At 47.7% G+C, this 14,239-nt stretch overlaps 2 protein-coding genes across 2 annotated transcripts in view; one reads left to right on the plus strand and one right to left on the minus strand.

The window, feature by feature from the left end:
* The first annotated feature begins 1,336 nt into the window (after nt 1-1,336).
* hadhb (hydroxyacyl-CoA dehydrogenase trifunctional multienzyme complex subunit beta) lies at nt 1,337-12,623 on the plus strand. Its single transcript, XM_084483743.1, has 16 exons — nt 1,337-1,417; nt 2,139-2,212; nt 2,529-2,570; nt 3,948-4,038; nt 4,341-4,385; nt 4,556-4,655; nt 5,143-5,230; nt 5,379-5,566; nt 6,627-6,807; nt 7,356-7,477; nt 7,771-7,850; nt 8,203-8,250; nt 8,476-8,563; nt 9,327-9,401; nt 10,929-11,093; nt 12,042-12,623. Exons 2-16 carry the CDS (start codon nt 2,146-2,148, stop codon nt 12,075-12,077), a joined length of 1,416 nt encoding a protein of 471 aa, XP_084339869.1. The 5' UTR covers nt 1,337-1,417; nt 2,139-2,145; the 3' UTR covers nt 12,078-12,623.
* The window catches only part of LOC311364309 (mitogen-activated protein kinase kinase kinase 5-like), a gene marked incomplete at its 3' end in the record, with an annotated part of 28,218 nt that continues 26,406 nt past the window's right edge, over nt 12,428-14,239 (minus strand). The window contains exons 5-6 of the mRNA XM_084484295.1: nt 13,358-13,446; nt 12,428-12,483 (exon numbers count right to left, since the gene is read on the minus strand). Coding sequence (XP_084340421.1) covers nt 12,428-12,483; nt 13,358-13,446 — 145 coding nt within the window. The remainder of the gene's footprint in view (nt 12,484-13,357; nt 13,447-14,239) is intronic.

Consider the following 14,239-nt stretch of genomic DNA (forward strand, 5'->3'; position numbering starts at 1 on the left):
ACATCAAATCTGTCAGACAAACTAAGACAGACAGCTAGACAAAGAATGTCAATCAAAACCAAAAGGAGGAAAAAGACACAAACTTAACTCCTGTTGCACTCACACTCTGCCTGTCTGTCTGTCTGTCTGTCTCACACACACACACACACACACACACACACACACACACACACACACACACACACACACACACACACACACACACACACACACACACACACACAGATACACACAGCAGCAATAACAATAACAACTGCGTCGATGCATAGCTTGGCTGTCGGGTCGCTGAGCCGCAGAACCGCCGCATCCTCCTTGAGCTCGCAGCTGACATGTGTTCCAGCGTGATGGAGTGAAAGAGGAGAGAGGGGAAACAGTTAGAGACTAAACAAGAAGAAAAAAGACAGGGCCAGTTGTTGTGCATCGTGGGATGGCGGTTGCCAAGTTTCCAACACGTCTCCAAACGTCTATAGAGAGACACAACACCACGCAAGAAAAGCTAACTGGAAGAAAACTGAAACAGGGAGTAGGAGAGTAGGTGCCCTTGCCCAAGGAGACAAGGCAGTTAAGGGGAGAATTAGAATGGAAAGAATTGTATGGTTAATTGGATAGCCTTGAGTTGGTTAGATATTTGGATTTGAATTCCAAACAAATATAGATTTGACACTCGACCTCATTTCTGTGGTTACCCATTAAGAATTAAGTGTGAAATGTGTGTTTAGTGCTTCAACATGGATGCATTTTATAAAGAGCTCATTGTTATTGGTTGAAATGGACAATTATCGTTAGGATTTGGGACGGTCCGTCTAGCGCCCTCTTGTGGCAGACGTGTACAAAGGCCACTAGGTGAAAGTTCACATTGAATAAATCAATGAGGCAAAGTAGCCTAGACTAGACGGATTTGCTATATCAACTGTAAATGTAGATAATTAAAATAATCTAAAATACCTGTCAAAACAGAGTATTTGTTCGTTGCAAATCTGGGAAGGATGCCTCCAGCAGAAATTCCTGCATTTAAAATTGAAATATTACCATAAGACTTGTTGGAAAATGACGCATCGGACAAAATAATTACCGACAGTTGGGGGCGCCAGAGTGCTGCATGTCAAGAGCGGTATAGGACCTCGAAAATCCGCTATATTTAGTCCTATTATAAATGTTTGATACATCGATATAATATTATACTATTTGAAGCCTTGCAATATTATTATAGATTTTTTATTTATTAAACGTCAAACTATTTTCCACAAAAGCCAACAAATTTACTATTCTGGTTATTTTGTGAAGGAGTCTAGGTAGGCATATTTTAGGTCAGCCCATTCCTCTGAAGGGGGCCTTCGGCGGGTGTTGTAGTCAGTAGCTGAAGCGGAGCCGCAGGGAGTCTGACAGCGCGCCGCCGGACGAGGATAACACAACACCGGTAAGTACCATTAAAGTGTTCTGAATCAATATATGATATGAGTTATAGGAGCCCTTTTCACATCCTTGCCGGAGTTGACTCCACTAAAGGGGAATTCTTGTTGCTGTCCATTTAAGCTAATTAACAAGTTGGTAAGCTAATGCTAGTTAGCTTCCCAATGACAGATCTGAAGAGTGATCAATGATCGCTGATTAAAAGTGTGGGGTGGTTTGTCATGATCACGGCTATTCGCATGTAGTACTAAACTAAAGGCTGTCATTGAGCGGGGTTTTGGTGAGACTCTAGACCTCTGCGTTTTGCCCTTGTCATTCTCCAGGAGCTCAATGTGGGTGAAGGGTCACAGCTAGTGCATGGGGCTGGCCCCTGGTCACCTGTGTGGATATAAAGCCTTTATGTGATGTACTTTGTGTGGCTATAGAAGGACAACCGACTCAATCAGTGGACTACGCGTTATTGTCGAGATGCTCCTTCTTCTTGACCTTTTTTTATTTTTTATTCTCGTTAGTACATCCAGTGACTTAATTTTGGAGATGGACCACCAACTTATACAAAAGTTCTAATAATATTCTTTGTGTAACCCTTTATATTTATATATATATTTTCAATACACCCAAACATTTATACAGTGAGTGAGTGTGTGTTTGTTTGTTTGAGTGTGTGGGGCGGATACGACACCTCATCCACTACCACACCTAAATGGTTATCTTTAAATACGTTGCAGATTAAAGATGGCTTCGATGCTCCGGAACTCGATGCGTTGCTCTCCGATCAGCCCTGCCTGGGCTGTGCAGTGTGGTGAGTCCTCTACCTTCATCCCAGCTAACTAGAGTTAGGGTTATCGTAACAACATGACGCAGGTACCCGGATTTCCCACAGTCTGCATCTCTATGAGGAAGATGCCCAACTATTTGGATGGGCATTCTAAATGATTAGATGAAGATGTGTATTTATCCTAAAATGTTCAAGTATAATTGTTAGGCCTTTTATTTATGTATGTATGTATGTATCTATATATGTGTGTGTGTGTGTGTGTGTGTGTGTGTGTATGTATGTTTGTGTATATGTATGTTTGTGTTTATATATATATATGTATTTTGTTATGTGTCCACAGCAAGGCGCTCACTCAGTACTACAGCTCAGCTCCAGGTTCAGGGTAAGTCCTCCATGTCAATCGTTTCTTCAGATAGACTAGCAGGCATGAAAAACTAGACCCCTCAAGAACAGCAAATTTCTATAAACTCTGTATGATTTGAGTGCAGCACCAGGGTATTTCCTGGCTCAAAGGAGGAACATAAGGTATCATTCGGGGAGCATATTTTAATTTAAAAAAAGTTGCCCTGTTCAACATTAAATGCAACATATAGGCAAGCAGACTCTTGCTATTTCCAGACCTGACAGATTCAGTAACATCGTCAGTAACATTGATTATTACTTGCCATATTATGATAACTGCCATTAAAAATCAGATGATGTCTGCACAGTTTCACCTGACCTCATGATTATCCTCCTTGCAAACTCGCTTACTCACTTTGTAAAGAAATCGCTGATTCTACGAGCCATATCTGCAAAGCTGATAACATTACACTTGTTGTGGAGGGACTTTAAAGGACTGCAGTGTTTGGTTTTTTTTAGTGATAGCAACGCAGCACGGAACAAATGGACCAAATGGGCATATCAATTAAGGAAAAAGGAGCAATGATTTAGTACACAGAAAAGCCTCATCACCAAACAAACCCAATACAACTGCATGCACAATCACACAATACCTGGGTTTTTCAAACTGGCTAAACACTGGACTGAAGGAGTGGGTTTGAGCTAGCGGGCTTATTACGCCGTTGATAGCAGACAAACATATTCATACATTTGCCCCTCTTTGGCTGTTTGGGCAGTGCCTTTCCCGTCGATTGTGCGTATTACGATACAGAGATGCCAATTGCCGTTTCAAATAACAGAAATCCACAGAGTGCAGTGCTTGTTTGACAGAAGTGTTTTCCATGAAGATACCTTACTTTACCTTACCTACCTACCAGTTTTGTCGAGGGCACGTCACTTGACAGAGGCACCTTGTTATTCTCTATGCAGGAAAAGTCCTGCATTGTTCATTTGTTGATTCTGTATTACGAGAATCGATTCTTGAATTTATATTTATTTATTGAATATTATTTTATATGTATTATTAAAACTCATAATCTAGGATGTAGTCCTAGTCATGGGGTCGTCATGACAACTTGCAAGTTGCATTCAGTTTCAAGAGCTTCTGTGCACGTGCCAGATGCGCCAGATGCGAAGTCCTCCTTGAAAACCGTTTTGAACTTGGCAGACACTTCCAAAAATAGATTTGTCCGGTGATTGGATGGAACCATATGTCAGTCAACATACATGACATAGTTCCTGATAGGACTCTTGATTGGTCCAACTCTGAATGTCATCTCAGTGCCACTGCCAACTTGAGGCTGTTGCACTCTCACTGCCGTCCGTCGGTACTATGCTGCCGGCTCGCTGTGTAACCCCGCTCCCGTCTTCTCTCCAGTCAAGAGCAAGAAGTCCCTGTCCAGGCCGGGGGTGAAGAACATCGTGTTGGTGGAGGGCGTCCGCACGCCATTCCTGCTCTCTGGAACCACGTATGTGTCCACTCTGCTCCATGAGCCAGCACTCTCCTCCTCTGGTCTTTTACTAGTATTATGTTATGCCACAGAGGTGCAAATATTAGTTACCTGGTATATCCCTCATTGGGATATAACAGAAATTAAAAGTATTGTATTAACTGTAATGTTATGTAACAACTTGTGTATTTGAACACTACTGGTGGTGAAAACAAGGTCACTTCAAATGCTCATTTTCTGATTGGCTTAATAATTATGCTATTCAATCTACAAAAAAAACTGATGATTCTTGAAAGTGACCATGTGTTTCTCGTTTACAGATACAGTGACATGATGCCTCATGATCTGGCCAGAGCATCCCTGCAGTAAGTGTGTGTTCATCTAACTGCATGCGTCCCTTTGTCTTTTATGTATGTTTTATGTCTTTGATATATTTCATTTATACACTTTAACCAAGGAGAAGGGTGATGTCATGCTGCATCCAAACACCTGAATGCTGTGTGGTTAAACTGGGTTTTATTTTGACTTTGTCCAGGGGTCTGTTGAGCAAGACCGCCCTGCCTAAAGACGCTGTCGACTACATCATCTACGGCACTGTCATTCAGGAGGTCAAGACCAGCAACATTGCCAGAGAGGTACACACACGTATTGCATTGAGTTATATTGACTTGAGACGATGTATTGAATTTCAGTTACAGTGATGTTTTGTGTGTTTTCCGAGTCATTAAACTCACCGGTCCTTTAGAACTCAGACTGTAGCCAACTGCAGTTGCTCATTCTTTATCCCTCTATGACGTGTTAGTTCAGCATGTATTCATGGGTGATTGATCGGGTCGGCTTAGCCCAGGAGGTAGAGCAGATTGACTTGTAACCGGAAGGTTGCCAGTTCGATCCCCGGCTCCTCCTAGTGTCGATGTGTCCCTGAGCGAGACGCTTAACCCTAACTGCTCCTGACGAGCTGGCTGTCGCCCTGCGTGGTCGACTCCGCCGTCAGTGTGTATTAACCGCTGTAAGTCGCTTGGGATAAAAGCGTCTGCTAAATGCCCTAAATGTAAATGATCTTGATGGGAAGATGTTTGGACTGTTTGTTTAATTGTGTGTGTGTGTTGTCGTGTGTGTCAGGCGGCGCTGGGGGCGGGCTTCTCGGACAAGACCCCGTCCCACACCGTCACCATGGCCTGCATCTCCTCCAACCAGGCCATGACCACCGGTGGGTCCACGTCTCCACCGCTGCCGCCGCCTACGCTGTCCTACGGGGCTCCTGTTGTCTAGAGTCCTCTCATCAACTCTCTCCTCTCGCTCCTCACCCTTTTCGTCCGTCTCCCCCCCCCCCCCCCCCCCCTCTCGACTCCCCCCAGGTGTGGGTCTGATCGCGTCGGGCCAGTGCGACACCATCGTGGCCGGCGGCGTGGAGTTCATGTCGGACGTCCCCATCCGCCACAGCCGCAAGATGCGCAAGACCATGCTGTCCCTGAACAAGGCCAAGTCGTTGGGCCAGAGGCTGAGCCTGATCGGGAGCATCCGCATGGCCCACCTCGCCCCGGAGGTACGCGCGCGCACCGGGCGAGGGTCGGGCTTGAGCAGGGTTTGATAAAGGACATGGCGTGGGTGCTGTGCTGCCATGCAGGAGATCTCCCCACAAGCGTGTGGAGGGATGGCTGGTTTAACCCGCGCACACCGATTACTCACTGTACAACAGATGTGCAGCCTCACCCCAGCCCCGGAGTCCAGTCAGACTGGGCCAGATGCGGCTTCTTGAAACCTGCCGTCCTCCACACACACTCCCGCAGCGACAGGGCAATCCAAAGTCCAAAGTATTATCCAAAATACAACGGAGGACAATATTCAAAGATAGATCAGAAGTTTGCACTGAAAGATTTTCTCAGAGGAGAATACGACTTTTGTGGATTTGGCAAGAGCGACGAGAGCAGCGAAGGACCACTTAGGTTATTACAGTTCTCTGATCAGCGCAAGGCCGGGCCCATGGGTGGGAATCAATGGCCGCCCCGCCAAGGCCAGGGGGATATTCATTTAAGCAATATCACACGGGAGGGAGTGCTGTTGTACTGAATATCAGCACGACTGTGATTCGGTCGTAGGTACGAGGCCGTAGTCCGAGTGCTGATGTTCCAGTTATTAACGGTTATGAGAACACCCGTAAAGTGGAGTGATACATGTATAGTTAAAAGTCCCTGTGCTGTTGTACTCTATATCAGCACTCATGGAAAGCCTCTTGTCCAATCAAATTAATTAGGAAACACAATGTTAAATAACTGACCATGTCTGGGGATAACCCTACTACACTACGGAAGACAAATTAACAATCTACCAGTCCGTCTTGATTTTCACTGGGAGTTTCTCTCTGTTCAGCTTCATATTCAGCTTTTTTATTAAAAGAGAAAAAACTGAACTAAAGCTGATTTAAATTGAACCTAGTCCATCGCTATTTTTATTTTCTTCCAAAAAAAATTCGGACACTCAATTAAGGCACCTTAAACAGTATTGATTTGTTATTGCCATCAAACACTAAACCATCTTCAGCCACAATCCTCCTGACCCCTGACCACCAGGCTCACCGCCCCCTCCTCCTCCTCCGCCCCCTGTAGCTTCCCGCCGTGGCCGAGTTCTCCACGGCCGAGACCATGGGCCACAGCGCCGACCGCCTGGCCGCCGCCTTCGGCGTGACGCGCCTGGAGCAGGACGAGTTCGCCCTGCGCTCCCACACCCTGGCCAAGAAGGCCCAGGACGAAGGCCTGCTGGAGGACGTCATCTCCTTCAAAGTGCCAGGTACACGCGGGGTTCATTATGTACACAATGAATGGTGACAAAAACCGGGACCCCGAGGTACTACAGGAAATAAAGTTACAAATATTTACACAAATCCAATGAGACTAAAATGCTTTCTTGGCCCACACTGACATTCTCGCGAGAGCACAATTTGAATTTGCTCAGCGAGTCACTCTGGGAACGAGCAATATACTCACTCCCGATTCCCCTGGGCCAGAACATTAACCAATCACATCGGTGTATCTGATATAGGCGGGCCAAAAGCGTTGCCGCTTCACCGACCGGATACGGCAAGAGTCTTATCTATCGGTTAGCTCCGCTGGTCTGGATACGTCACCCCTTGTATTCTTCTGATTGGTCGTAGCGTTTTCATCACTCGTTGCCGGACCCTACAGCTCTCTGGATTTCCAATCTAACGCTGACACTCAATTCAAACACACTTGTCCGTCATCGCTGCCGTCTAATCCGTGCACAGGACGGGGTGTTTGATACACGACCCGTCGTTACCGCGACAACCCTAACAGTCTGCCCCGCCCCCCCCCCCCCAGGCCGCGACATCGTGTCAAAGGACAACGGCATCCGGCCCTCGTCCATGGAGCAGCTGGCCAAGCTGAAGGCGGCCTTCGTCAAGCCCCACGGCACGGTCACCGCCGCCAACTCCTCCTTCCTGGTACGCACTCACTCACTCACTCACTCACTCACTCACTCTTTAACAGTACTCTCCTCCTTCGTTGACTCGTATGGGAAAACCTATATTCTCCTGAAGTCTTAAAGTAATCTTTTCCAGCAGTATGGAAATCAATATTGCAAAACAAGTCTTAAGGTTAAGGGGCTGAAAGTAAATGAGTAGCTTGGTGTTCAATTCCTAATGTAAGCGATCACTGTGTGTGTGTGTGTAGACTGACTATAACCAATCACTGTGTGTGTGTAGACTGACTATAACCAATCACTGTGTGTGTGCAGACTGACGGGGCGTCTGCTGTGCTCATCATGTCAGAGGAGAAGGCCCTCGCCATGGGCTACAAGCCTAAAGCCTACCTCAGGTAACCAAACCACTACTCCATCACCTCTGGGCATCAGCCACCCACTCTCTTGGATTCAAGTTCGTAGTGGAGTCCTAAGGGGACCGTTCAGACAGTCTAGCTGCCTGATACTTTCTGGAGGGCTGTCTCCAGAAAGTCAACGGGTGGAATCGGGAACAGAGAGCCACAAGTCGACTCAAATGATTGAACGATTATTCATTTTCTTATTTCAACAAAAATAATTACAGAATAAACCATATATATATATAGGCTTATATAGAGGCTATAGAGGCTTAAGATGGGGATATAGAGGCTTAAGATGCCGGAATCCCATTACATATTAATCATGTTAAATAACATTTGGTCTCCACAGAGACTTTGTGTACGTGTCCCAGGATCCTAAGGACCAGCTCCTGTTGGGGTGAGTCCATCGTCCTCATTCCATGTCACCCTGTCTCAACTTAAAGGTTTCTCCACAGTGCCACTGAATGTGTCAGCATTTCTATTCTCAAACGACACCTCTTCATTGCACAAGTACACAAAATGCACCACCCACCCCATCTCCCAGGTCAAAGGTCATTGCTCTTTGTTAAATGTCCTACGACCCCCCCCCCCTCCCCCCCCCCCCCCACTGTGACCCCTGCAGGCCAGCCTACGGTACCCCCAAAGTCCTGCAGCGTGCCGGCCTCACCATGGACGACATTGACGTCTTTGAGTTCCACGAGGCCTTCGCAGTAAGTCAGCCGTCTGGCAGGGCTGCACTCTCAAAGTCACCTGGTCGAAAGAGTGCCCGAGTCGACGCAAATCCTCCCCGTTGTACAGTCACAGGTTTTTTTTGTAGGTGCATTATAATAACCGAATAGGGCTATAAGCCGAAACAATGGTGTGAAAGCGGGGCAGAAAGAGAGGCCGTCTCGGTCAGGTTCCAGCGCGTAACGCCGCTAGACCCACGGTTCGGCCGCTGATTGTGACTTTCGCTTTCGGCCGTTTTATTACAAAGCATGAATCTTTCTTTAGAACATCGGTTCTCCTGGGATGTTATGGTTGGATTCAGCCCATGGATGTGTTGCGCCTGTTACTTGAACTTGCAGTAGTAACCATGGCGGTAATATCTGGAAGAAGATTTTATGAATCTTTTTCAAACCGTCAAGTATCGACGGCTAATTGATTTAATCTGGCGAATCGGAGTCGACTTGAACAGTTTAAGTCAGGTACAGCCCTACAGTCTAGTGGGACAGTCCAAGTGTGGATTTGCCTGTTAATAATCAGTCTTCTAGATGTGTGTGTGTGTTTGCAGTATGCGTCAGTTCATAATTGAAGTGGTAGTATAGCATCGATTTCTGTTGGTCTGGAAGTCCCCTGTGTCCTGCGTTATTAATGGCCATCGGGTGTTGTGTTGAGCAAAATCAGATTTCTTGCCTTGTCTGGTAACTATGGTAATTCAGTGGCTCTGTGTGTGTGTGTGTGTGTGTGTGTGTGTTCTCTCTCCTTGCTCAGGGCCAGATCATGGCTAACCTGAAAGCGATGGACTCGGACTGGTTCGCACAGACGTACATGGGCAGGACATCAAAGGTAAACGCTGAATACACAAATCACAAACAAAGCCCACGTTATGCTGTGTGACCGTAGCCACACTCAAAGTAAGGTTAACAGGTTGGCCGCCCGCCCCCGGGCAGCCGCAACCACTTCACAACCGCGTGGTGAAATTGGCCCTCCTGGTAAACGAGCCTCAGAACAGGAGAACGTTGGGCTCCCATTGTGTTGATCCTCATTTTGTAACGTGGCTCACTCTGAGCACCCTGACTGTAGTAGCAAGGGCACAAGGGAAACAACACTCAAACAACACTGTATCGGGCTTCATGTAGCATAATTACAGTAACGTATCTGTGGCTCTGTATGTCTTTCTGAGCCCTTATTGGGGAAAATGTTTGTGTGTTTTTTCCAAAGGAGGGAATTGCAGCAATTCCTCCGGACACATCAGTGTGAAACTTTGTCTGATTGATTAGAACATTTGGGATTTCTGGCAAGGCCACCGACCGACTGTGTCGGTGCAAATTCACTCGGATATTGTTTTTCTCCAGCCTCCCTCGCACATTTATTTAACAGTACGCAGAGCAGGTATGAATAATGAGAATGGGAAGAAGGGCTCGGACTAAAGCGGATAATTGGAACACAGGTCCACGTTCTACAAGGCCTTTCCTCTGGCTCATTATCGCACCTCCCAAAATACCATATGCAGCTCCCCGCGCATAATTTCTCATCGATCGGCGAGTTCATGAATTTTGAATATGCCCTTGAAATTGTCACCAGGAGGACCCCTGCTCCGTCTGCCGGGTTAATACAGCGTGGGCCAGCCGCTTCTCGCCCCTTTACAGCGCACGCTTTCACATAGGGTGGTGTGTGTGTGTGTGTGTGTGTGTGTGTGTGTGTGTGTGTGTGTGTGTGTGTGTGTGTGTGTGTGTGTGTGTGTGTGTGTGTGTGTGTGTGTGTGTGTGTGTGTGTGTGTGTGTGTGTGTGTGTCCCCGTCCTCCACCACCACCACTGGAGACACCGTCTGACATTTTACTTCACCGCCCGGCACAACAACAGCCGACAGACCCGGTCCCTCTCGGTCCGTTTGTCCTGGTCCGAGGTGTTACGTGTTAGGGCAGAGCCCCGCCCACGCCCTACATACGACGCCGGCTGCTGACGGAGGCCACAGACGCAGCTCTGTGCCATCTGCGTGGCCTGATGGGAGAGTTACACGTTGGCTGTTTTATTTATCGATTCCGTTTCTGCGTGTCATCAACGCGCAAAGGTTGAGGCGAATTTGCTCAAGGATCCCCCCCCCAATCAGCGGTGATGAGTTAGAGTCAAATCTAGGCGGGGAGTGTGGGTTGGTTTGTGGAGCCGTTGGTTTCAACCCCAACATGACGGCCGGGCGCATTGCTCTTTGGTCTGTGGACAGACTTTGACTGTGAGTGAGGAAGTGTTTACCGTCAGACGCATCTGTTGAGTTTCAGATTTAGAAAATGTCAGTTCTTAGCCCCCACACATTGTGTTCATGTATCAGGTATCGTGGTTCATGTGTCCCCCGTGCTGATTGGTTACCGTACGCAGGTGGGCGCCCCCCCCATGGAGAAGTTCAACCTATGGGGCGGCTCCCTGTCCCTGGGCCACCCGTTCGGAGCCACCGGCTGCCGGCTGGTCACCACGGTGGCCCACCGTCTGCGGAGGGAGGGCGGCCAGTACGGGCTGGTGGCGGCGTGCGCCGCCGGAGGGCAGGTGAGCGCGTGACCACGCCCCTCGCCGCCTCTTATGGGTCATGTCTGCGTCACACCTGGGTTTAGTCAGAGAAAGGTTCCTGTGCTGTAGGTGTAGATTAGAGGCACTCACTCAGGACTTATGGGCTATATCTACGTCACAAAGTACAAAAGAAAGTAGCTGTGTTCACATCCCACCTTCTGGCCAGGTGCAGGACAAATAAAGTAGGATAGAGTGGAAAGAAACGTAACGTCGGCAGCACTGCTTAAGCTGCCATTTTAATTGAATGAAAAATTCACAGCAACGTTTCGACCCTGTTGGGTCTTCTTCAGGCAAATGGTCGAAACGTGGCTGTGAATTTTTCATTCAATTAAAATGGGAGTCCTAAGCAGTCCTCACTATATCTGCGTCCCACCTGGGCTTAGTCAGAGAAAGGTGTTCCTGTGCTGTAGATTAGAGGCACTCACAGGACTTGTGGGTAGGGCTGAACGATTTGGGCCAATAATCGAATTGCGATTATTCCAACCAATATTGCGATTGCAATTGAGTATGCGATTACTTTTTATGTTCTGTATTATTCACTAAACAAGCGATAAATCATTCTGTAGTACGACCAACACAACATTGGAAGCAGTCAAATTGCTCTTACTTTTAGGCCAGACCGAGTTGAGATTAATTGATTCATGAATTGACATTATAACATCTTAATTTAACTATTGAATTGTAAAAAAAAAAAATATATATATATTTTTTTTTGTTTTATCGCAGCCTTTTGCGATTTCTAGGTAGGTAGGTATCCCATTAGAAAAATAATTGATTCTTCGATGCATCGTGATTCTCTCTAGAACGATTCCGTCTCGATGCAGAAAAATTAATCATTTTTTTAATAATAAAAAAAAATATATATATGCTGCTTTTGTTTACCGGCCTCTGATTCTGTGTTTTCCTGTTGTTGTTGTCACGTTGCAGGGCCACGCCATGGTGATCGAGGCCTATCCCCAGTAACCAACACAGACCATCTGTAACCAGCCGTGATCTCTCCGGACACGCCTACTGCGTACCACATTAACATGCAAACAGCGGACTGTAAATACCAATATGCCTTTGACGAGAAGTGGGTTTGTGTGCGTGTGCGAGTGAGTGTGTGTGTAGGTTGGGGTGGGGGGGGGGGGGCGCATCTCCTGTGTGTGCGTGCGTGTGTGTGTGTGTGTGTACTAGAGATTTACGAGAATGTAACCTTGCCTAGCGTCCGTTAATTTATCGGCAAGGCTTCCCAGGTGATGTTGCCTTTTTCGTTCAGATTTTGAGGGATCTGGGGGCACAACCCGCAGTGTAACAAACATAGCAGTATGATGTTAGCCAAGCGCCACTGGGCTAGTGCGTAGCCCCCACAGCGCCAGCATAGCGTATCCTACAGGAGAGGCGTCACACCCCACCAGGTAAATTGGAAAGTAAACCAGAAGGCTTCTCTTTAATGATGTTTATACACGCTGTAATATTTTGTTTTTCGTACGAAACCGTTGGAAATTAAATGATCTGATGCTAATCTGATGCTAATTGTCTCGTCTTGTTATTGCCTCATTTCTATTCCGAGGAAATCTATACATTGATTAATATATCACTATAACTGTGATGGGGAAAGAAACGGATTGCATTGCATTGCCATGGATTTCCATCCTTCTGAATGCACCCGTACTGGTTTTGATTTCCAGTAATCTAAATTGGAAGAGAATGCTGTCTGCATTTGACATTATAATGAGGATCTATAGAAATATCCAGATGGCTGTCGGGTGGGTTAGAAGAACCATGAATATGTAAAAATGTACTCGGAGATGCCTTATACAGTGTGTGTGCGTGCGTGCGTGCGTGCGCGCGCACGCACACACACACACACACACACACACACACACACACACACACACACACACACACACACACACACACACACACACACACACACACACACACACACACACACACACACACACACGGCAGTTTGAGAGTCAGGGTAGACAACCTGGGGTGATTTTTCCTCTATAGGTACATGCCAGAATATTGTCTCGATCTTTAACCACACATCAGTCACTGGTCTGGTGTGTGTGATGCCCCCACTAGGGAATTAATTCAGCCAAACGAGTATGCATATATATATACCCACCCACACACACACACACACACACCCCCACCCCTCAGGTTTGGAGGCTTGTTAACATTTCTTCCGAGCGAGACATTTCCGTTTATAAACGTATTTAAAGATTAAATTCTCCCGGTTCTCCGCCTCTCGCCTTCCTCTTCGTGCGTGGCGGGCCTGGCACACGCGGCGGCGGCGGCGTTGGAGCTGATGAATGCGAGGCCGTCCTTCATGTCACGCGGGCTGCAGGGAGCGGGGATAAAAACCAATGTTTTACTGGCAAGGCAAAACGGAGCTCAAATGTAAATAGCGTCGTGCGGGGAGAGCGGTTTTGTTTCAAGCCTTCAAAAAGCCGCCTCAGCCCTACGAGACGCGGAGACACACACACGCACACACACGCACACACACACACACACACACGCACGCACGCACGCGCGCGCGCGCACGCCCGCACCCCCGACATAGCGGGCGCCTCCCTGCCTCGGCGGAGCTTTGATCACTCCGAGTCTTTTATGGGTTATGACTGGCGAATGCACCCGCTGCTGTCACTACAAATCTACCTCACCACACTCGCAGGGAAGCCTGTGTGTGTGTGTGTTTGGAGAGGAGGGGGCGGGGGGGGAGGGGGTGTAGAGGGAGAATCGAAGGTTGTGAAGCGGTGCTTTTATCTCATCCTACTCCACTCACGCAGGGCGGCACCTGCTGAAAGCTGCACTTGACTCCTCTGCTATCTCTCTCTCTCTCTTTCTCTGTCCCCCTGTCTCTCCGCCTGTCTCCGTCTCTCCCTCCCTCTCCCTCTCCCTCCCTCCCTCTCCCTCCCTCCCTCCCCACCACTGCTTGATGGTGTTGGGTGTGTATTTAAAGGAGACTCCAATGATACTCTCATGCTACAGTAGGCGGTGGAAATTGTTTTAGCGTGCGCTCATACGAGGCGAGCAACACGCAAACCCCCGGGTCTTTGCAAAGCAACACGCTCGGCGGGTTGGAATATCCACCTATTTACTGTACCCGGGTACTTTGGGGGTGTGGGCTGGAA

Source organism: Micromesistius poutassou, assembly GCF_964030765.1.
Source record: "Micromesistius poutassou genome assembly, chromosome: 19".
Classification (NCBI taxonomy): domain Eukaryota; kingdom Metazoa; phylum Chordata; class Actinopteri; order Gadiformes; family Gadidae; genus Micromesistius; species Micromesistius poutassou.

Bases quoted from the DNA above. Each gene is read 5' to 3' on its own strand.
- hadhb (XM_084483743.1), top strand. From the start codon at position 2,146: ATGGCTTCGATGCTCCGGAACTCGATGCGTTGCTCTCCGATCAGCCCT. The intron at 7,478-7,770 runs GTACGCACTCAC...GTGTGTGTGCAG, and splicing joins CCGCCAACTCCTCCTTCCTG to ACTGACGGGGCGTCTGCTGT. The intron at 8,251-8,475 runs GTGAGTCCATCG...TGACCCCTGCAG, and splicing joins AAGGACCAGCTCCTGTTGGG to GCCAGCCTACGGTACCCCCA.